The 24,192-nt window shown below is 42.0% G+C and overlaps 2 protein-coding genes across 6 annotated transcripts; one reads left to right on the top strand and one right to left on the bottom strand.

The window, feature by feature from the left end:
- Positions 1-8,446: 8,446 nt before the first annotated feature.
- Positions 8,447-11,812, top strand: kdelr2a (KDEL endoplasmic reticulum protein retention receptor 2a). Its single transcript, XM_060901602.1, has 5 exons — positions 8,447-8,701; positions 9,772-9,872; positions 9,971-10,129; positions 10,234-10,486; positions 10,808-11,812. The coding sequence occupies exons 1-5, from the start codon at positions 8,611-8,613 to the stop codon at positions 10,840-10,842; spliced, it is 639 nt and encodes a 212-aa protein (XP_060757585.1). The 5' UTR covers positions 8,447-8,610; the 3' UTR covers positions 10,843-11,812.
- A 1,704-nt stretch (positions 11,813-13,516) lies between these two features.
- Positions 13,517-23,280, bottom strand: LOC132868599 (lipid droplet assembly factor 1-A-like). Of its 5 annotated transcripts, XM_060901604.1 has the most exons (7): positions 23,128-23,280; positions 21,848-21,916; positions 21,368-21,442; positions 21,200-21,265; positions 15,645-15,813; positions 15,398-15,536; positions 13,517-15,313 (listed from the first exon to the last, which is right to left on the bottom strand). In XM_060901604.1, exons 4-7 carry the CDS (start codon positions 21,224-21,226, stop codon positions 15,250-15,252), a joined length of 399 nt encoding a protein of 132 aa, XP_060757587.1. In that variant the 5' UTR covers positions 21,227-21,265; positions 21,368-21,442; positions 21,848-21,916; positions 23,128-23,280; the 3' UTR covers positions 13,517-15,249. The 5 variants fall into 5 exon arrangements, with proteins under 5 accessions (XP_060757587.1, XP_060757586.1, XP_060757590.1 ...); XM_060901603.1 differs by lacking the exons at positions 21,848-21,916; positions 23,128-23,280 and adding an exon at positions 21,748-21,831; XM_060901607.1 differs by lacking the exons at positions 21,848-21,916; positions 23,128-23,280 and adding an exon at positions 21,748-21,831 and having other exon boundaries at positions 13,517-15,310.
- Positions 23,281-24,192: the final 912 nt, after the last annotated feature.

Genomic DNA, 24,192 nt, shown 5'->3' with positions numbered 1-24,192 from the left:
GCATGTAAAAACGGGGTTACGCTAACATGAATAACGTTAATTTATCTGAAGTCCTTTCAGAAATGTTTTAACATAATCTTGCCAAATAAACAGAATGTAGAAATGTTTCTTTTCTAGTGACGTTAGCTACCCAATATGATTTAGAGTTTGAAAAGAGTTTGCTAGCATGTCAGGTGGAGTTTCACTGACTAGCTAGCTTAACATTAAACCACCATGATGACACAGCATGTGTTCATTTTGTGAATTCACATTTCTGTCTTTGGTAACGGCATTAGGTTTTGTAAGTGTCGTGGCAATAATACAACAATGCATTGACAGAAAATGTACTTTTAATACTTAAGTATTTTTAAAAGCAAGTCGTTCAGTACTTTAACTTAAGTAAAAATTTGACTGTCCAACTTTCACTTGGAGTAACATTAGACCAGTGGAATTTGTACCTTGACTTAAGTAATGAAGTTGAGTACTTTGTCCACCTCTGTTCAATTGGCATTAGAACTTTCTTGTCTAGAAGTTCAACACTTCGTGTACCTGACTTTTGCACTTGTTGTACATCGCTCTGGATAAGAGCGCCTGCTAAATGCCATGTAATGTAATGTATGAGTCATCTCTGTATTTTTTAAGTTAAAAAATAAAATCGCATTTCGACAAAGATTTTTGTGATTATATACTTTCAAACATAAAATACTGTAAGATATATACACTGTAAACACATTGAAAAATGTATATCTTTATTGTATAGGTTCATTTGATTCACCCTTGCAGACTAAATTACAAACACTACATGACAGACAAACACGAAATTACAGCTTCTGTCCCACGTTAATGCCTCAAAATGTGGGCTAATCAGTGTTTTTAAAGTTAAAAAGTCTAAGGGTTTGCTGATAGTGAAAAAAAAGGCTGTTATTGCAGGCAATGAAATGAAGTCGGTCAGTTTAACGTGTCTTGTGTTATTTAACTATCATTTAGAGCAGCATTGTTGAGTTCTCAGAATGCTGTCATTCATTAATACATTAACATTGTACTTGTATTGCCACATGCCACACTGTTGTTGATTATTTTTCTACAGCACTCTGTTTTTAATTATTTTCCTGTGAACAGCATGGCCTGTCTTTTCTTTTCGGATGACAAAATGCTGTCAATGATTATTTTTCTATAATATCACACTCTGTTGTTATAAGAGTCTTTGATTATTTTGTTATAATAAGTCAAGTCAAATGTTTGGGTTTTTTTTTTAATTGTCATTCCTCTATATAGCTTGTATACCATCCATTATCTGTAGCCGCTTATCCTGTCCAACAGGGTTGCAGGCAAGCTGGAGCCTATCCCAGCTGACTATGGGCGAGAGGCGGGGTACACCCTGGACAAGTCACCAGGTCATCGCAGGGCTGATACATAGACACCAGTGGCGGCTGCTGGTTTTTAAAACAGGGGAAGCCCATTTTACGCATTCATCGTAAAACCTGTAGGCCGGATATCAAAGCATAGAAAGGTGTGCCCCATTAGCATAGTGAACTAAACAACCCCACCTAGTGGCAGAAAATATTTTTGCTTGTACATTTCATGTTATAGTCTGGCTTGCCAGGCTAGTGCCTCATATCCTTAATCAAAAATATCAAACATCCAAAAATCACTGGCTATTCAACGAAGAGCCTTGAACATCATACCCTGATATGCAACACAGAGTCTTTAACACAACACCCAGCTGTGCAACGCATCCTTGAACATCTTCTGCAACACAGTCTGGAAATTCATAACCAGGTAGGCTATGCAACACACAGAACCTTGAATATTATACCCAGGTATAACCTATAACACAGAGCCCACCATTCTCTTAACATTACTGAACAATATACACACTTCAGATTCATGAACATTATATGATGCACACTATTTATACACAAATTCTGCCCTCCGCTCCTTTTCCAGAAAATGGTCTGTGACCCTGTCATACCAGCTGGTGCACACTGTATACGAGCACCTTCATCGATGGCATGTTCCACCCTGACCCTCCCCAGACAGCTAAGTCTTGCACATGTAGTGACATGCTCATTGCTCGTTTCATGCCTTTTGCAAGCCCTTTTGAAATTCACCAGGTCCCCAAACCCATCTTTTGACCAAACTAAATTTCCCTGAGAGGGCTTGATCAAAAGACATGGCCAACAGTACATTTTATTAGTCACAGGAGACCCAGTCAACCAGTTCACATTTTCATACCAAGACACCTGAAAAGACCTGTTATGACCTGCTGATTTTTGAATGAGATTGAGCTTGGGCTTTGGTCTGCCTTGCTCACTTTCTCCTCATATTGGCAGTGTCAAAATGTTTTGACAAAAGCGTGTCCACGACGTTTGCCATTATAGCAGATAGATACCAGCTGTTAGCAGCTAGCACTGCAGATCCCAATAAGGCTCAAGCTAGCCTACAACCACGTTGATTGAACTACAAATGAAATAAACGAGTGAATTTACGAATGATCAAACTGATAGAATGGATGAAAGTTAACGGAGCACAATGAGTAATATTTACATTTATTTACAGAGTAATGTACAGAGACATCAATGAGAAGAAACGTTTATATGAAAAGAAATTCGGACAGCACTTTGGCACACGACTACACTTTCTCGACATCCGCTAGGGACTGACTGATCATGCTTACCGTGTTCCTCGCCGACGCCAAAGTACAGCGACCACCCTCCTCATGTTTTTCAAACACCACCTCCAATAATCCTTTATCAGCCCGGCTTCTTGGTCCTCCCATGTCCCGTTTACCCCCAGAGATACCCGGCTTCCCTGGAAGTGATGATTTTGTTGATTTTAACCAATAACAACTAGCCGAAATTGGCTGTTCAGAGCCATCTCGTAGACTGCAACGGATACCCGGCTGCCAGCAAAGGTGATTCTCGTAGCAAGCTGCAAGTTCGTCAGACATCACTCAAATAAGTTACAGGATGACATAAGGATAGTTATGAACGTAAATACAATCTTGGGCATATATTATGTTATGCAAGTTATTGTTTTAATGAGAATTCAACGTCGTAGACGCCGCAGTTTGGGGAGAAAATTTTAGAGGAAGTTCGGCTTCCCTTGTTGTCTCTGAGAAATCGCCCCTGATAGACACAGACAACCATTCACACCTACGGTCAATTTAGAGCCACCAATTAGCCTAACCTCCATGCCTTTGGACTGGAAACCGGAGCACCCAGAGGAAACCCATGTGGACAGCATGCAAACTCCACACAGAAAGGCCCTCGCCGGCCATTGGGCTCGAACCCAGGACCTTCTTGCTGTGAGGCGACAGTGCTAACCACTATACCACCATGCCGCCCTAGCTTGTATACATTGGAACAAAATATTATTTGCCATAGGACTATGGTGCAACATACCAAAACAGTGAGAGACAATGACAGAGGTCTTCTGTGATGTGAACACCAAGAAACTTAGAGCTTTTGACTCTGTCCAGTTGTTCCATTGATGTGCGGCTGCAGGTGGTCGAATCGCTGATCTTCCTGAAGTCAACAATCAATTCTTTGGTCTTATCAACATTAAGAGATAGATTGTTGTCTCAACAGCATTCAGCGAGCTGCTCTGCCTCCTCCCTGTACACTGACTCATCATTGTTGCTGATGAGATTCACAACCCACAACAGTACTGTGATGTTTATTATTCTCATAGAACAGCATGCCTCATCCTTGGTTAGTTTGTAACAGCATGCCCTCACATACAGTACTGTGCAAACGTCTTAGGCACATGTAAAGAAATGCTGTAGACCAAAAATGGCTTAAAAATAATGAAATGAAATGTTTCAATATTTTAAAATACTATAAACAGCAGTAATCCATAATAAATGAAACATAGTCAATATTTGGTGTGAGACAACCCTTTGCTTTAAAAAAAAAATAGTAGTCTCCGGTACAGTGAGTACAGTTTTATAAGGAAATGAGCTGTAGGTTTTACTGCGCATTTTGAAGAACCAGTCACAGTTCTTCTGGACACTTTGCCACATTTGCTTCTTAATTTTGTACCAAAACCCAGTAGCCTTCATTATGTTTTCTTTTTTAATCTGAAAAGCGTTCTCTTATGTAATACGCTGATCAGATACAATTTTTTTTCTGTAACATTTAATTTTGTGCTGGAAAACAAACGTTTGAAACTCTGAAATATTTTGTATTGACGTGATAATGTAGAAGTTATAAAATAAAAATCTATAATAAAGTTTGTATGAAAAAATTGGGTGCCTAAGATTTTTGCACAGCACTGTATATTTAATTTTTTCTCTAACAGCATGCTGCTGTTGGTTATTTTCCTATAACAGCACAACCCATTGTTGATTATCTTCCTATAATAGTGACCTTTCATTGATTATTTTTGTTCTAACAGCACCTTGATGTTCTTTTTTTCCTATAAGAGCATCCCTTGTCCTTGATTCATTTCCAAAAACAGCATGCCTTGATGATGATGATTGTCTTCCTATTACAGTGCATTGTTGTTAATTATGTAGGAATAATGTACGGTGAACTCAGTAAATTGCCCATAGGTGTGAATGTGAGTGTGAATGGTTGTGTGTCTCTGTGTTAGCCCTGTAATAGATTGGCAGACTACCAAGGGTGTATCCTGCATCTCACCCAAAGTCACCTGAGATTGGCTTCAGTTTCCCCATGTCCCTGATGGATAAGTGACATACTTGTAGATAATGGATGGATGGATGGATGGATGGATAATGTACAGTGAGCTCGTTGTTATTGTGAAGTAAACCCAGTCAGGATGATGCAAGATCCTGACATGAAGCAGACGGGTCTTGAATCACCCTGAAAGGGTTCGTTTTGCAATAATGACTGGCTTGCTCTACATTATCTCACCTATTACATGGCTACTTACTAAAGAAATCAATAATTTGACACAAAATATTGATTTCAAAAATTATTTTATTGCTTCCACTAATGATGTAGTCCATAGCAATGGTCTATTATATATAAATAACAGACTCTAGAATGCAGTAATTGACCAATCAGAATTGAGTATTCAACAAAACTGAGTTTTAATAGCACCCTACTCTTGATTAGTTTTATATAACAGCATACCTTGTTGTTGATTATTTTCCAATAATATACACCCTGTCATGCTCTAGTCCTTCTTGTGCAGCTACTATTATATTACATTAATGGCATTTAGCAGATGCTCTTACCCAGAGCGACATACAATGTATCCAGAGCAGCCTGGGATTAGGTGCTTTGCTCAAGGGCGCCTCAGCCATTCCTGCTGGTCTAGGGAATCAAACCAGTGATCTTTTAGTCCCAAAGCTGCTTCTCTAACCATTAGGTCATGGCTTCCCTTGTTGTTGTTGTGATAGATTTATTAGGGTCTTTTTTTTTTGGTAACGCCTCGAAACTTCTGGAATTTAAAGATTCTCATTTCCTGATTTGGAAAAGTATGTAAATTCTGGATGGCACAGTGCTGTAGTAGTTAGCACTGTCACCTCACAGCAAGATGGTCCTGGGTTCGAGCCCAGTGGTTGACGACAGCCTTTCTGTGTGGAGTTTGTATGTTCTCCCCATGTCTGCGTGGGTTTCCCACACAGTCCAAAGACATGCAGGTTAGGTTAATTGGTGGCTCTAAATTGACTAAATCTAAATTGTGAATGGATGTTTGTCAGCCCTGTGATAATCTGGCGACTTGTCCAGGGTGTACCCATGGGTGCAGATCCCGGGGGGACGGGGGGAATGCCCCCCCCCAATTTCTGAAAAACATGAATTGCCCCCCCCAATAAAAATCCCCTAAATTATTCAAAATTGCACAAACAAATGTATTTTCAGACTTCACATTCTTCACGTTTTAGATAGAAATGGTGGAACAAATAATGTTTGACAAATATATTTCTGACTCTGCATTCCAGCACAAATGATTCCCTGTGCAGTACTTTTTGAATGATGTGGCGAGCCTCTACGAAGTTGTGATTTATGGTTGCATGGTATGAGTTGCATACGGGCAAAAAAAAAAAATCACTTTTGTGTCCCCCCCAATCCTGACATAGGATCTGCACCCCTGGGTGTACCTATGGATGGATGGATGGATGGAAATTCAGAAGACCCTTTGGAAGTATTGAGTTGTCTTTAGACTTCAGCTGTATTCTGCACTAACCCAGTGTCTCTAATGCATGTTTGTCCTTTTACAGTTACTGGGCTTAAGAAACCTTAATTATCTAAAGAGAAAGAAGCATTTATCATGGCGCCCCTGTTTTCTCTCCACACAGTGAAATGTGTTGTGTTTGGGTTAAGGGTTGTTTTACAATCAGGGTACAAAGTTTGTGTCACAGGGGTCCAAAATTCAAATTGATTCAAACTGGTTCTTGTACCAGTTTTTAAGTGAAGGACAAGTTAAAGAACAGATTTCAGGTAATTTTTTGACATATGTGTATGGTAGTTTTGTGTAATCTGCTATAAGATGGGAGAAACAAATGAAGTGATTCTCGGAGAGGACTTTTTTTTTTGACAATTCAGAATCCACTACTTCCATAGTGCTTTTAAATATAAGGCTGTAAGCTTTGTGTTAGTTGTCTCTAATATTTATGTCCCAATATCTTGACCACATTTTAGGATGAAAATCAGTGGCATGCACAGATAGACACGAGGTGGTGCTCAAGCACCTGCCCCTCTGCCCTCTGTCCAAAAAAGTGCCCTTTTGAATTTTTTTTTTTTTTACAGTTTACTGAGGCCAATGTCGACATGATCTTTTAGAAAAGCCGCGGCATTAAAAGCGTGTGTGAAAATAATGTCCCGATGTGTGCCCCCTCCGCACACACACCGGACCTCTGTCTCTCTTGCTCTGTCACGTGAACAAGCATGCAGTGCATTCAATGTGAAGTTGCAGCAGCATAGTGTCCTGGAAGCCACGGCCTTGTCGTAGCGCAGACAACACATCGGGCAGTCAGTCAGCTCTTCCCCTGCCCCACCAGCCAGGTAACACATGAATCAAGTGAAAATGTATTGTTTGCCCTCTAAGCCCAAGCTGTAATTATTTTGTCGTGAAGTAGCCCGTCGCATACAGAAACAACTGCACATGGCAGCCTTTGCCAGCTTATCTGCTCCCTTTCCATATGGAGAAACAAACTGAACATTTTAAATGTAGCCTAAACCATTGAGGCAACCCCACTCTCCATCAATTCCGACCTGTTTTTATAATGATTAAGAATATCACGTTATGCTAGTATGCACGCCGTTATGCAAATAAAGGAGAGCTCCGTTGAGCCCATTGAGTGTGTATATTTCGTTACAAATTTTAAGATGATCTCACGGAAATCTGTGAATAAACACAGTCTTGAGACTCAAGTCAGTGACGGGAAGATCAGACTTTATCAGACGTTTTAAAGATGGAACTACAGAAAAATACCCAAAACTTTGATATGATTATGAACACAAGAGGAGGGTTAAATCTCAGACTTTTATAATAAGGTGTTCCACATGCGCAAAAAAGTGCCCTTTTTTCCCCCCAGAGCACTTGCCCCTCGAAATGTCTGTGCACGCCACTGATGAAAATAATCATTTTAGATATCAAATCTCATTATCTCTAGCCGCTTTATCCTTCTACAGGGTCGCAGGCAAGCTGGAGCCTATCCCAGCTGACTACGGGCGAAAGGCGGGGTACACCCTGGACAAGTCGCCAGGTCATCACAGGGCTGACACATAGACACAGACAACCATTCACACTCACGGTCAATTTAGAGTCACCAGTTAACCTAACCTGCATGTCTTTGGGGGAAACCGGAGCACCCGGAGGAAACCCACGCGGACACGGGGAGAACATGCAAACTCCACACAGAAAGGCCCTCGCCAGCCCCGGGGCTCGAACCCAGGACCTTCTTGCTGTGAGGCGACAGCGCTAACCACTACACCACCGTGCCGCCCATTTTAGATATATGTTATTTTATATTGAAAAATTAGCTGTCTCGGAGAGGACTTTTTTTGACACAATTACATACTAATTTGATCAAAATAGTCTGAAAACTTACTGGCATTCAACATTAAAACTATGTTTCCAATGATATGGAACCAAATATTTGTTTTATGGTATAAAGAATGATTTTAAGTGCATCCCTTTTGGAGCTACCTGTGGTCAAAAAAGCACTTTTTTCTAAATGACACGAGTAATTTTGCTAAATATGACATATATTGCCATACATTCACCAAAAATAACGTTATCACCAATTTTTTTTTTTGCATGGTAAATAGAGCTATCACAGGGCTACAATAAACAACCAAGTTTATTTAGTCAAGCCTTTTGATATTGAAGATAATAAGCGTTAAATGTGATTTTTAGCTTGCGTACCCTGACTGTAAAGCAACCCTCAAACCAAACCCTCATCCCAGAGGCCCCCTCAGTGGGCGTGGCCAGGCTCGCGCTCCGTCTTTAACTACTTTTCCCGGCTTGCATTGTAATTTAACTCTTGGCCACGTCTACCGGCCACGTCGCCCCGTGTTCGCCATATTTCTCGGAGGAATGCGCTGGAAAAGTGTTGGAAATCGGTTCAAGCAAATTGCAGCCGTCTGGTATTCGTAATAGCGGATAAAAACGTCGTCTTGATTTGTGTTCAAGTCGGGGAACATTTCAGAAGCTACAATGAATATCTTTAGGCTGGCCGGAGATCTGTCTCACTTAGCGGCAATCATCATTCTGCTGCTCAAAATCTGGAAAACCCGCTCCTGCGCAGGTAAACTGACCAACTGTGGGGGAAATAGGCGTGTTTATTATGTTATATTTTATTTTAAGTGTATACAGTACTTTTTAGTTTTATCCTGTGTGTCTGTAGATGAGAATTTTTGCTGTTATTGTTGTCGCTGCTGCAAATGGCAATGCAGTTGTTCCCTCATCCTGTTCTTGCTAATTTAGCGTTAGCAAGCTAACCAAAGCTAACGAGTCAACTCCTCTTTTTTTTCATTTGAATGAGTTTTTTTTTTAATTTGACTTGTTGATTTTATTGCTATTAGTAAGTAAACTACAGTGTGAAATGTTGGTTACTGAGGAGTAATTTAGTGAGCGTTACCTGAGGTAACTTCTGAGTGAGCTAGTACAAGTAGCTAACATTCCTGTTGCTAGCTAACGCTTATGGATTAACAAAACTAGCCAGATACTTCAGCACTTATGAGAAGCTAGATTAACAGGGGATCACTAACAATGGTTGTAGGATGTTCTCAGACGGTAAAATGGCAATGAATAATGTCCTTGTTAGCTTAAATTATAGTAGCTGGAGGTGTAGGTACCACTATTTGATGGCTGGTTCCATACTTTGTCAGCTAACTTTTAAATTTCTTGTATGATTAGTTTCTGCTGAATAAGTGAATGACTGACTGAAGCTGTTGTGCGTTTTACCCCCTATTTCTAATAAAAGGAGCCATGATTAACTGTTTACTGTTTGAGCACCGTGCTGAGTCGATAACGTTGATCAAAATATGCCAAAGTGCAAACCAATATGACTTTTAGGTTTGCACTGATGTTTCAGACTGCGATCTCGGTAGACTGGTGTGTAAATGAGCGTTATTTAAATCCTTCTCCAGCATGAAGTCCATACATAATTACGAGATTTCTCATGACGTGGCAGGACCTTATAGGCTTCATAGCATTGCATTTCAAAGTCCTGAAGATACATGTCTTAGTTATTATAAACATAGCTGGCTACCGAGCCATGTGCATCACTTGAGTATTTAAATGCTGTTCATATCTGCCCCATCCATGCAAACACAGACTGGCTGATTTTTTTATTTTTATTTATTTGTTTTCCAGGTATCTCTGGGAAAAGCCAGATCCTCTTTGCGCTGGTTTTCACAACACGTTATCTGGATCTGATCACCTCCTTTATTTCTCTCTACAACACCTGCATGAAGGTAGGTGATCTCATTTCAGCAAAAACGTTTTTGTTTCCATGTGAGACAAGATAGAGCTTGTGTTCACGACAGCCCTTTCCTCTTGTTTCTCCTTCCAGGTCATCTACGTTGGATGCGCCTATGCCACTGTGTACCTAATCTATGTGAAATTCAAGGCTACTTATGATGGAAATCATGACACCTTTAGAGTGGAGTTTCTGGTAGTTCCTGTTGGAGGCCTGGCCTTTTTGGTCAATCATGACTTCTCTCCTTTGGAGGTATGTTGCATGTAAAAATCATTGTTGAACTGGCCATCAGTAAGTTTGCATTTTTGCCATTGGGTACCAGAAAAATAAAACTCATCCTTTTATGATGAAATCAGATCCTGTGGACATTCTCCATCTACCTTGAGTCAGTGGCCATCCTGCCTCAGCTCTTCCTGATCAGTAAGACTGGAGAGGCTGAGACCATCACCACCCACTATCTGTTCTGCCTGGGGGTCTACCGTGCCCTCTATCTCTTCAACTGGATCTGGAGGTTCTACTTTGAGGGCTTCTTTGACATGATCGCTATTGTAGCTGGGGTGGTCCAGACCATCTTGTATTGTGACTTCTTCTACCTTTATGTTACAAAAGGTGAGCTGATGAAAGAAATGGATTAAGTCATAGTGATTTTGTCCTCAGGTTCAAAACTCCACTTCTGGGGAGCTAGTATTGTGCATAGAATGTATTATTCTTATTTTTCATTCTCCCACCATACCTGATCCAGGTCATGATGGGCTTGATTATTAGATTATCAGTTGCCTTGAGCAGGGCAGTTTCCCAGGGCTGGAGTTGAGTGCCTTCTGTTCAGGCATGTTACTTAGAAACAGATGGCATTCCCATGAGCTGTGGTGATAATTGTGGGGCAATGTGATTAAGGGCCTGTTTTACCATTTGTGTCTCTGGTCCAAACAGTGCTGAAAGGAAAGAAGCTGAGCTTGCCAGCATAATTGCCAAAGAAAAGCAGACCTGTGTCACCATTCAGACTCGTGTGGGGGGCACGGGCCAGCAATGCCACAGCAAGAGGCCGAAGACAGAACGAGCATGTGAAGCTGCTGCTGTTTGTGAAATGTCATCAGGATGTAAATCAACAGCACAATGACTGCAATGAGGACTTCTCTTGGATTTGGCAATGGAATTATTTTGTTTTCAGCATCTTGCAATACCTTTAGTGCTGTTAATAAAAAAAAAAAAAAAAAAAAAAAAACACCTACTTTTCTATGTGACGTTCCATAAGCTTAAGTTAGATTAGCCAGATTAAATACACCCTTTAACTCTTATTTGTGGTCTCAAGGTTTCTAGGCATATTGAATCAGGTAAAGTTTGTTCAACATAAATGACAAATTCCTATCCACAGAAATATTTTAACCCATCTCATTCTTTCCTAAAACATGAAATTGCTTTAGATTCCAATAGCCTTTCAAAGTACATAAACTTGCACAAACGCCTTATATTCATTTGAACAGCATTATGGACAGTATATAATCTGAAATGTTTCCTTGTAAATGCGTCAACTTTTGTGTGAAAATGTTTTGTACTGCCAAATCATTCAGCACTGATAAGTTTTATTCCTTATGTATTGGCTCCAAATTACTATGGATTGTATATCTCTGTTAAGGCTGTAGTTACTCAGCAGTACAAAACACAGGACAAGATGGTAGTATCCTGCAACTAAGTATTTGTTCTTTAGATGCAGTAATTCATCAACAAAAGTACATGGAATTTAACGTGATGTGCAAATCATCAAACAAGATCTTGTGTGTTTATAGATTTCATAGGATTTGCAGATCACTTGTTTATTTTTGACACTCATTTATATTCAGTATGCTTGATGTCCCCCTTCATGAGTCATTCCGCTAGGGATTTCATTTGAGTTTTTATGTTATCACCTCAAATAAAAAAAAAAATAAATAAAATGAATTCAGGCCTCTGGTTTTTATTTTTTTTAAAGCCCTTTATTTCTAATCTAAATTGTAATATTAGGGCTTTGACCTATTTTAATCAAAACATGACTACATTCTCATTGTTTTTCACTTTTAATGAAAAGCTTTTTGGCTTACCCCTTTTGGGGCTTAAAGAATTGTTGCATTTTGTGAGAAAACTTTGTGGATTCAAATAGAGGTGCAGTGTGTAACAGATGTGCAATGCATTCATAAAAATGCTCTGAAAACTTTCTTTACAATAAAATACAAGCATACAATGAACATTGTAGAAGGGGGGGGACCTTTCAGGCAGGGCTGGATTACGGGGGGTCTGGGCCCCGGGGCCAGGAGTTCGCAAAGGCCCCCCACACACAGGCTACTGAGGTTGCAAACTAGCAGAGGGCAACATGTGAACATACTGTATGTTTAGAACATTAAGGCATACAATGTTAGTGATTAAAGATATATGTATTGTGTCAAGAAGTTAAGGAAACTGATTAGGATATGTCAATAATTAAGCCATACCTAAGGAATAATTCATTCTAGGCTATATAATTTTTTTCCTACTCTTCCTTCTTGCAAAGTCATCCACTAATTCATCAAAGTTAAGCTGTTGGACCAACTCTGATTCAATTGCCAGAAGAGAAAGTGAATTCAAGCGGTTTTGGTACATTGTCATCCTGAGTTCATTCTTAATACGAGCCAGTCTGGAGAATGAACGTTCCCCTTCACAATTTGTAATAGGCAGGGTCAAAAAAAGTCTGAGTGCTATGTAGACATTTGGAAAAGTGGACTGTAGATCCAAATCCACCATGGTCTTCAGCATTGTACTTGGGCATTTTTGATTTTCTGACATGAATGGTTTGTATTGTACAAGTTCATCTGCCAGGCTTATGTCCAAATCTGTGGGATATGCTGCAGCAAGTGATTTGGCCCTTGAAGTGAGCTCACTGTTGGACATATTGTCAGGCATGAAAAGAACATGAAAAAGATTGGTCAAGTGTGTGTATGCAGTTAACCGATGGTTAAGACAGGACACAAGTTTGTCAATTAGAACATTGAATGTTTCAATCCGAAACTTTTCTTTTCCACTAAATTCAACACCTGGCTCTTCACTTTCATCAGCCATACGTTTGCGCTTCTTTGTGTGCTGGAGGTCATGCCTGTAGTCTTGGGAGACTGAATGGGTAACATTTAAAGCTGACCCTTCAAAAAAGGCGAAATTGTCTCTCTGTTCTGCCACAAAGTCACGAAGTGAAAGGAGAAGCCGTGTAGCCGTGTGTATGTCAATGTTATGTTTCTGCAACTGCAGACTTGTGGCTTGGAACCGCTGCAGTATTGTATCCCAAAAGTGTGCCATGAAGGCTATCTCTAGGGTGTCCAGCTTGCCACAGAGTGCAGAGGCCTCGCTTCTAGTTTCTCCTGTGAATCTTTGGAAATATTGTTCAGTGCCTCTCTCAATTGTGGATAATATTTCCAAAGAGCCTTTGTGGATTCAGCTCTTGAACTCCAGCGAGTACCTGACAACGATTTCAATGCGAGTTTCACATCTGTATCACGAAACACCTTTCCCCACCTGTGTGTTGACGAGGTACAAAATGTGTATAGTGATTGCACAAAGTCAAAGAAATGGCCAGCTTCTGGGCAACTGTCAACAGCATTGACACCAACTAAATTCAATGAATGTGCTGCACAGGGGACATAAATTAATGGGTTTATTCGTTTCAGATGAGCTTGGACTCCATTGTACTTTCCTGACATATTACTTGCATTGTCATAAGACTGGCCTCTACAGTTAGTTAAGTCTAGGCCCAGGTTCTCCACCATAGCAACAACACACTCAGCCAAACTGCTCCCACTATGATTCCCAATAGGCTCAAAAGCCAGAAAACGCTCAACTACTTCATTATTTACAAACCTGAAAATAAAAGTGGAGTTGGTCCACATGAGCAAGGTCTGGAGTGGAGTCAACTATAACAGAAAAGTATTTGGACTCTAATCTCGCTGATAATTGCTTCCTTTGTTCTTTCTCCCATTAAGTGGATAAATTCCTCACAGATTGTTGATGAGAGGTAGGACGCAGAGCCTTTGCCCTTGCCTCCAAACCTTTGGAGATGGTCGGCTAGAAAAGGGTCAAATTTGGCCAACAGTTCGACAATGCCCAAGAAATTACCATTGTGAGGTGATCCCAGCTGCTCATCGTCTCCCCTGAAAGCAAGGCCCCTCTCCCCCAAAAACTGGATTACAGCAACAACTCTTCAAAACTTCCCGCCAGTATTGCCTCTCTGCATCCACTTGTTTGACAAGATCAGAATCAATTCTTCCTGTGTTTTTGGAGCGATTGTGTAATGCTAGCATGCAAGCCTATAACAGTGTAAGTAGTTATAAGATCCTAGAGAATAGAGGCCCTCTGATGTCACAATTAGCATCGGCATCGCTATAGGCCCCCCTGGCCCGGTCTGTAATCCGGGATAGCTTTCAGGTATCAGAAACTAACAAAAATGTCAGTCTATTTACTGAAATTATGCTGAATAATTATTTCACAGAATGCCAATTGTTGTCCAAGGGCTTTTGAAACCTCAACTGACACTGGTATATATTGCTGACCGGGCCTAAATCAGTCAATGGTTTGTGCGTGTGTGTAAATAATAGCAGTATAACAATATAACAAGGAGGGAAAAACAATGAGGTATGTTGTTTCAGGGATTACAAATATTAAATATGTACAAAACCACTGTTTACATCAAAAATGTTTAGACAAAGATGTGGCTGGGACACCATAACATCTCTCAAAAAAAAAATGAAGCCGCCACAGGTCTAGCGCCCCTGGTGGCTGGTTGCAGTAAAACGTGTCCCACCGCCCATCCTCTTTATATTTTTATGACAAAATAGTCTGTTTTCTCTGTCACTTCTCTCATCTAAACCATCATTCCATCTACCGTGTCTAATTCAGACAGTTAGTTTTCCTGATGCTGATATCCGTAATTTTTATTTTCCCCCAGAAATTAGTTTTTAAAATATTTACTATATTGTAGGACAACACAGATACACTTGGGAACAAAGTGATTGACAGCCTTGGGTGGACGAGACCAGCTGCAGCACAGAATTGGGCCTCGTCTCATCATTAGATGGAGTAGTTGAGTTTACAGTCCAGTTTATCAGGCAACCTAGTCTAACCTACCCTTGTTTTATCATTTCTTATAACTGTTCAATTTAAACACCATGGTATTGGGAAAAGTAGGTGTACCTGACTTTGCCCCTTGTCTCTATTGCACAGACTCTGCCTTTAGATAGCAGCAGAAAGTCCTTACTGCTCAAACTCTGGCTCCAAATTTGATAGCATGGCAGAGGAATTTTGGCTTCACTTCTATAGAATGGAAGGTTATAAAGCCACCCTGTCCAGGTTCCCCCCCTTACAGTCACTGGTATTATTACTCAGCTATTTAGGTCTTTTTCTGTCTCCATGTCTCCTGCAGAGATCGTCTTTTCAGGTACTCTACTGGGTGAAAGACAGAAGATAAATGTTAGAAGGTATAACACTGAAGCATTGAGAACGTGAAGTGACTCTGGGGAAATCAGATACCTGGGAATAAAAGAGTAATTGAGGACATGTGAGCCAATAATGTACAGGATGCTTAACACACAGGAGATCCAGAAGGCCACCACGGCAAGACAGCAGAGAACACAGAGCAAGATGACTCCTCCAACAGTCAGCAGGAAAACTGCATAGGAAATATAATACAATGTAATGTGAGCAGTAAGTGAAAACTGATTCACTAAATCAACATGCTATCTACTGGTTAATTTGCATTCTTGGCTGCATTCCTTACTTTCAATAAAGATGAAATATGCGGTAACACTGATTAACGTAACAGCGGAAAATGCCAGGAAAAGCCCAACAGGCACGGAGGCTGTTAGACCAAATACAAGCAGCACCAGAGTGATGAAGGGGTGGTTACTCAGATACTTTCCCACCTTGCTATTCAAGAGCTCTGTGATCTAGAGGGGGGGAAAAAAAGGAAACACTCAATTAATTCTGCGGTAGTAGGTAACAAACCTACATTTGTACATGTAGTATAATGGTGCCTGAATGCAGAAGTGGTGGCTCAGTGTTTTAAGGTTCTGTACTCGTGACTGGATGGCTAGGAGTTCGAATCCCAGGACTGAGAAAGAGAGTCATTGCTGAACTCCCTTGAAGGAAAAATCCAATTGGAAACTATTTGCACATCAATAATTATCATTAACATGTGACCCAAGTTTTATTTTATAATTAAATTATGGGTCAACCTTTAAAGTTTTAAACTTTCATGGTCATGTTGGTCTATTTTCACGAAGGTTAATAGTTATTTACATTACTGATAGTTCTGCAAATGGAATTTAAATTTGCTCTTTTGTTTTCAGTGCTAAACAGAAAAATGTGACCCATTATCGTGAATTTTTTCTGCTGTTGAACAGAACTGTAATTGTACTAGCACTGCCACCCAATAGAGATCTTGCATGTGACGTCACAGCCGATCCAGATTGTAACAGACGCCATCTTGTCAGTCAAACGCCATATTTCCGCCTTCTACTTCTGGTTCTACTTCTGCTTCTACTACCTTTTCTTCTGGAAAACCCTACTATATACAATTCTACTACAATGGCTGCGGCTACAAGCTCTCCCTACCTGTGCACGTTTATGTTTTTTGTGTGTATTTTTGCGTGTTGTTCGTCTGTACCGGACTTCAATATCCACTACAACCGTATGGACTTACTGGACATTGGTTTCCAGCAGAAAATGACGGTTTGTAGCGATTTCCATCACATTCACAACATTCTGGTTGAGATAGCGAGACCAGCGGGGTCTCCGTGGATTATCATCGGGTCTGGCAGGCGAAGGAGGCGGCGTCGGGAGCGGAAGCAAAAGCGAGGCTGCAGGCAGAGCCGGCCTGTTGACTAAGCTCAGAAAACAGCCACTCAAATCTTCACTGCCAAGCCTCTACCTCTCCAACGCCAGATCCATGGTAAACAAGACGGACGATTTGGAATTACAGCTGGAATTACCTTATTCTATTATCGGCTGGTCAGTGCTATACTAGATACTGATATATCTAGTATCAGTACTAGTAATACTTAAGTGACTTACCCGTCCAATGAGGATTGTTATTTTCTTGTTTACAAGATGCCACATCTGAGGGCGGCTGACAAATCCTGAATTTCTGTAAAGATAACTGTCCAGAGATTTATAAGCACGCAGTGCTTCACCACTGAACAGCGAGGGAAAGTCTCATCTCATTATCTCTAGCCGCTTTATCCTTCTACAGGGTCGCAGGCAAGCTGGAGCCTATCCCAGCTGACTACGGGCGAAAGGCGGGGTACACCCTGGACAAGTCGCCAGGTCATCACAGGGCTGACACATAGACACAGACAACCATTCACACTCACACCTACGGTCAATTTAGAGTCACCAGTTAACCTAACCTGCATGTCTTTGGACTGTGGGGGAAACCGGAGCACCCGGAGGAAACCCACACGGACACGGGGAGAACATGCAAACTCCGCACAGAAAGGCCCTCGCCGGACACGGGGCTCAAACCCGGACCTTCTTGCTGTGAGGCGACAGCGCTAACCACTACACCACCGTGCCGCCCCGCAAGGGAAAGTTAATGAGGTAATTATACACGTCTGGGTATTCCACCTCTGGCAGTTCAATATCCACTGACACGGTCGTGAAAACTACGTCCGGTAATCGATAAGGGTCACTAATCTGTAGGTCATTTATTTTAGACATACATCTAATTATCTGTTCATTAGAAAAATGAGCAGTGTAGTCTGTCGGTTGAAATTGATCCATTTTGTATACGAGTGCAGCAGTATTCAGCTGTGTTTTTTACCGACAAGATGGCGGCTGTTTACATTCCGGTCACGTGACTGCAAGATCTCTATTGAGGTCAGCACAGTCCATTTGGGTTTCCTCCGGGTTTTCTTCCACCTCCCAAAAAACATGCCAGTAAGTGGATTGGTGAGGCCAAATTGCCCCTAATGCTGGGATCAAATTACATGATATTTTTGGCCGAATCCCATTTCACCCCTTGGACCAACCCCTTGGCCCTTCCCCTCCATTTTGCGCGTTCACGTGAAGGGGTAGGGGTATCCCAATCCCAGTTAACGCGGAGGGGTAGGGGAAGGGCTTCTGTACCCCTCCAAACGGAGATTTTCCTGGAGCTGACTCCGAACGAAGGGGTTTGAGTGATTTCCCACAATGCCATGCGGATTTCAGCGAGATTTTATGCGGATTTCAGAAAGATGGCGGTTCCCGCGGCGAAAGATTGTCATAAATGTATTTTCTCCATTATTTACGTGTTTTAAGTTGTTATCCAGAGGAAACACGCCGCTTGATTCGCTTTCGAGCTGAGAATGAGCAGCGATTTCTGAAATCCAAGCTGCTGCTAAAAAGCTTTGGGAGTGAGTATTGTTTTCAGTTGCTTGACTGCGTACGTTTTGTTCTGTTATTCTCGCTTTTATTGTTTACATGAGTGTTCTGACACCTCATTCTGTCGGATGTGGTGCACGAAGCGCCAAAGATATCCCATTCAGTGGTGTTAGTTAACAAATCACACCCTGCCAGCAGAGATTTCTGGTTCTGCCTCTGGCTCTGACTGTAGCGGCTGGTCGCAGCCAATGACGCATTTGGTCGCGTTTTGCTAACGTAAACGCTGACGGAGGTACGCGATGACGTATGCGATCGTTGAAGGGCTATCCCAATACGTAGGGGTTGAATTTCAAGCCCTATCCCTTGTAGCTCAGTTTCAAGGGGAAGGGCCAAGGGGAAGGGGTAGAAATTAGAATTGGGATTGGGCCTTTGTCTTTCAAGATGGTCACCATGTCAGATTAGGCAATCATAAGCTGTGTTCACATATATACCGGTACGATAGTGGTATAACTGTATTGATACAAAGTATACCGGTACAGTTTAGTGCATCTGTCCACACAAGTGAGAAATGTTTGCGGTTTTCTTTCACGATAGTTGAAATGCGCGTGTGCGAAATGTTTTCATGGTTACCGAGTAACTTCCTTCCGAGAATATGGCGGATGAAACAACGTGTGTGTACTTTTTGTTGTCAATGTACAGTCCGTATTTCTGGTGGTCATTTATTCAGTCAAATCGTATAAAACGCGCGAGGCAGTTGAGAAAGAAAAAGAAAACGAATCTCCGTTCTTCACTATTTTATTCAGCGAAGACATCGATTAAGGTGTGTGACTTTGCGCATGTGCATTATATTTGTATCGATACAGAACCGCTTCATCTGTCCACACTACAGCGAAGAGCTACAGTACAGATACGAAACCCATACATTTGTGGGTTTCGTACCGATACAGTTATACCACCACAGTACCGGTATAGTTGCTAGTGTGGACAGGTGTTGTGGTACGAAAGTAGTATCGTATCGGTACAAAATCCCTAGTGTGGACAGGGTAATAGCGCCATATATTTTTACCATGTCTTGGTCCGGAGGCAGGTAACACTTCAAATTTGACCCTGATCAAACTGTGCCATCATCCCTGGTTGGGGGCTGACGAGGGGGGTGTTGAACAGCAATTGGCTGTATGGACTAGACTTATTATCAAGACAACCTGGAAAAGTAGGTGACAACTTGGAGAGACAGTGTCTATGATTGAAACCGTACCATCATCCCTGGTTGGTGGCTGACAAGGAGGGTATCGAGCAACAACTGGCTGTATGGACTATACATATAGCCAAGAAGCATTTGTTTGTCACATGTACACTCGCACAGACTTAAGCACACAGTGAAATTTAACCTCTCCATTTAACCCATGGGAAGCAGTGAACACACACATGCACACACAAGTGAGAAACGAGCGCACACACATACCCAAGAGCAGTGCGCAATGATGCTACAGCACTCGGGGAGCAGTTGTGGATTAGGTGCCCTTGCTCAAGGGCACTTCAGCCCAACCCCAGGCCATGAGTGCGCCATGTTAACCTAACCTGCATGTCTTCGAACTGTGGGGGAAACCGGAGCACCCAGAGGAACCCCACACAGACATAGGGGAAAACATGCAAACTCCACACAGAAAGGCCCCGTCTGCCACTGGGCTTGAACCCAGAACTTCTGGCAACAGTGCTAACCACTACACCACCATGCCACCCTATATAGGGAGGAGGATCAAGAAATAATTTCTGACATGCTAGACATGTCATCAAAGAGTCGTTGGGCATCCCAGCAGCCACATCACTGTTCTCAGAGTATGTCACACTACAAGACCCGTTCGTCATTCCTGATATTCGTATTCGGGCCACAGACTGGAAATTTTCCAGCTGTGGGGAAAAAAATATATCAAAATCAGGCTGAATTTGTGTAGTCTAATCCCAGCATAAGTGTGAATGAGTCTGTGAATGGTGCCCTGCAATAGACTCCTGTTCCATCCAGGAGGGATTCCCACATCATTCCCAGTATTCCTGGGATACGACCCGAATCCACTGTAACCATCTCATTATCTCTAGCTGCTTTATCCTGTTCTACAGGGTCACAGGCAAGCTGGAGCCTATCCCAGCTGACTACGGGCGAGAGGCGGGGTACACCATGGACAAGTTGCCAGGTCATCACAGGGCTGACACATAGACACAGACAACCATTCACACTCACATTCACACCTACGGTCAATTTAGAGTCACCAGTTAACCTAACCTGCATGTCTTTGGACTGTGGGGGAAACCGGAGCACCTGGAGAAAACCCACGCGGACACGGGGAGAACATGCAAACTCCGCACAGAAAGGCCTTTGCCGGCCACGGGGCTCAAACCCGGACCTTCTTGCTGTGAGGCAACAGTGCTAACCACTACACCACCGTGCCACCCTATATAGGGAGGAGGATCAAGAAATTGCCAATTATGGCTATCAAAGAACACATCGTAGGAGTGGTCAAAGTACGTGAGAAAACACAAAAATTTCTGACATGCTAGACATGTCATCAGGGAGTCGTTGGGCATCCCAGCAGCCACATCACTGTTCTCAGAGTATGTCACCCTACAAGACCTGTTCATCATTCCTGACATTCATATTCGGGCCACAGACTGGAAACTTGTCATATCAAAATCAGGCTGAATTTGTGTAGTCTGATCCCAGCATAAGTGTGAATGGTGCCCTGCAATGGACTCCTGTTCCATCCAGGAGGTATTCCCACATCATTCCCAGTATTCCTGGGATACGGCCCGGATCCACCATGACCATGACCAGGATAAAAGCGTTATTTAAAGTGAATAAATGAACGAACGAACAAAGGAGCAACACCGATATCCTCAAAAAGCAATATGACCAACTTGTTGCACTGGACAAAGTTTCCAAATGCATCCATGATAAAAACATTTTATAAAAGAAGTCACCTTGGGCTCCCACTTGAAGTCCTCCATTAATCCTCAAACGTGCCTTCAGCAGCAACACCTCATTTCCTGTCAAGATTTGAAAATGGGTTTGTTGTTTAAAAAAAATTACACCGAAAACTTCATAAAATTACAGAATAATAATATATTACAAAGTTTCATGTAGCTAACCAGTGGATAATGGGCCTCTCACACAAAGTGGAGCTCCTTCTGAAGCAACAACAGTTCAGTCAGAGCAGGAAGCACCTGAGGGGAGGGGGGGGCTCTATTATTATTATTATTATTATTATTATTAAGGTTCAACTGTTGATTTAATAGTGTCAAGTTAATGACACTATTCCTTGAATTCAGTAATTATTCCGACATAGCTAACAAAAATACATCCTGCAGCAACAGCGGCTACATTTAGCATTAGCACTAGTTTAGTATTAGCACTAATGTTGAGTCTTTCCGAACTTCCCTGCGGTTACCAGCTGCGCCCTCGACACAAATACACTAACAGCCTCGTCAAAGTTAACCAACTGGAGAGTAAAATAAAGTAAAACAGATACCTGCTCATCCGAAAAACACTTTCTCTAACACGCACACACAGCACAGTAAGTTTAAACAAGGTTGCCAGGTTTACAAAAAAAAAAACAACTCATAACCCACCCGTATTCAGACTAATCCCTCCTCTTCCTCCTGAAGCCGTCGGTCGATTGGACGTCGAGAAAGAAAAGACTGTGGAGAAAAATAACCAACAAAAGCTGTAAACAGCAGAATTCCTCACTAATCCGATAATGAATCTATATGACACGTTTCCACCCAAACAACTAGACTAGTATCACACAGCTTTAATCACAATCAGTTATAGCCGAAATAAATGGTCAACTGGAGAGAAAACGCGGCTACTCGAGCGGCGGCTACAATTATCGACACCTTAATGATCTTTTGGCCGTTACAAAGGTAGAAAAGACTTTCAGTGTGTAAATTGTGCATGAATAGTTACTCAAACTTCCACTGGAAAAAAATGAATTGATTCCCGATTACTTAGCGTATCAGATCACGTGACACGGCGCTACAATTATCGACACCTTTGTCCACGGTTATCGACATTCAGCTGATTATTTATTTCATCTCATCTCATTATCTCTAGCCGCTTTATCCTTCTACAGGGTCGCAGGCAAGCTGGAGCCTATCCCAGCTGACTACGGGAGAAAGGCGGGGTACACCCTGGACAAGTCGCCAGGTCATCACAGGGCTGACACAGACACAGACAACCATTCACACTCACATTCACACCTACGCTCAATTTAGAGTCACCAGCAGAGGCGATTCTAGGGTCTGGTGGGGCCCCAAGCAGAAATCCCCCCACACCACACAACAGAAATTCACTAGGACAAACTCTTTATTTTAATAAAACATCAACAAATTCTAAGCAATATAGTTTTTTTTTATTTCACAAGTTACAAATTGTGAAGTTACGAACACATGCAGTTCAATAAATCAACAACAAATTGTGAACAGTAATGTTTTTTTTATTTCACACGCTACAAAAAGTGAAGTTACAAAAAGATGTCAGCATTTTCATAAATGTTTCATAAAAACAACAATTTGTGAGCAGCGTTTTCTATATTTCTTAAATTACTGTAAGTTTCTGTTCATTTTAACAGACAGTGCAAGGTAATTGCCAATTATATTAAAACAAACAAACAAAACAAAAAACTTTAAAGGCTTTTAGCCTTTGTGTATGGGCATGCATGGCACACCGTGCGGTCTGCTGGAGAGCCAACTTAAGTTAACTAACTTTGCTGTCAAATTAAACCAGGCAGTGACTGTAGTACAGTCATTAAAATCAACAAAAGAAAAGTATGGCCATGCTAACGCGAGTGAAACTAGACTAGCACCATTATATAGCACTACATCATTCATTATTATTTCGACTGACTTACCACTGTCTTGCTTTCTTCTCTCCTCTTCCTCTTTTTTCTTTTTTACATTCCCGGGTGGATAGCTCCTCTTCATTTTCTTCTTGACGTCATAATTAGAAGAATAGCTGGTTTATGTACAACAGGCACAATTTTCTATTTGCAGGTTAATACGCGCAATGACTTTTCAAAACGCAAGTGTCAAATCTCGACTCTCTTTCGCCACCTAGTGGATCAGGGGCCCCAAGCAGCTGCCTGCCTTGACTGGTGACAAGATGCGCCTCTGGTCACCAGTTAACCTAACCTGCATGTCTTTGGACTGTGGGGGAAACCGGAGCACCCGGAGGAAACCCACGCGGACACGGGGAGAACATGCAAACTCCACACAGAAAGGCCCTCGCCAGCCACGGGGCTCGAACCCGGACCTTCTTGCTGTGAGGTGACAGCACTAACCACTACACCACCGTGCCACCCCTGATTATTTATATAAAAAAAAATCGGTATGTGGTATTAACAAAACATCTCATCTCATTATCTCTAGCCGCTTTATCCTGTTCTACAGGGTCGCAGGCAAGCTGGAGCCTATCCCAGCTGACTATGGGCGAAAGGCGGGGTACACCCTGGACAAGTCGCCAGGTCATCACAGGGCTGACACATAGACACAGACAACCATTCACACTCACATTCACACCTACGGTCAATTTAGAGTCACCAGTTAACCTAACCTGCATGTCTTTGGACTGTGGGGGAAACCGGAGCACCCGGAGGAAACCCACGCGGACACGGAAAGAACATACAAACTCCGCACAGAAAGGCCCTCGCCAGCCATGGGGCTCGAACCCGGACCTTCTTGCTGTGAGGCGACAGCGCTAACCACTACACCACTGTGCCACCCTTAACAAAACATATATATATATTTTTTTTTTATCAAATGTTTTTTTATTGTGCGTCTTCAAGAGTATGTACAACACGAGATATCCATGACACAAAGTGTAACCAAATGATAACACCCCACCCACCCAAACCCATGGCGACCCCCTAACCCACCCTTTCTCAACTGGGGTGCCGTCTGGCTTCGTTAGGGGTGCC

The sequence above is a fragment of the Neoarius graeffei genome, chromosome 20 (assembly GCF_027579695.1).
Source record: "Neoarius graeffei isolate fNeoGra1 chromosome 20, fNeoGra1.pri, whole genome shotgun sequence".
Taxonomy (NCBI): Eukaryota; Metazoa; Chordata; class Actinopteri; order Siluriformes; family Ariidae; genus Neoarius; species Neoarius graeffei.
Note: the sequence above shows the minus strand (reverse complement) of the source record. Positions and strands in the feature narration are given on the sequence as shown.

Coding starts and splice junctions, on each gene's coding strand:
- kdelr2a (XM_060901602.1), top strand. CDS start 8,611: ATGAATATCTTTAGGCTGGCCGGAGATCTGTCTCACTTAGCGGCAATC. Junction 9,873..9,970: donor TCTACAACACCTGCATGAAG/GTAGGTGATCTC, acceptor TTCTCCTTCCAG/GTCATCTACGTTGGATGCGC. Junction 10,487..10,807: donor CTACCTTTATGTTACAAAAG/GTGAGCTGATGA, acceptor TGGTCCAAACAG/TGCTGAAAGGAAAGAAGCTG.
- LOC132868599 (XM_060901604.1), bottom strand. CDS start 21,226: ATGGAGGACTTCAAGTGGGAGCCCAAG. Junction 15,814..21,199: donor ACTTCAAGTGGGAGCCCAAG/GTGACTTCTTTT, acceptor CCCCCCCTCTAG/ATCACAGAGCTCTTGAATAG. Junction 15,314..15,397: donor AATTACTCTTTTATTCCCAG/GTATCTGATTTC, acceptor TCTTTCACCCAG/TAGAGTACCTGAAAAGACGA.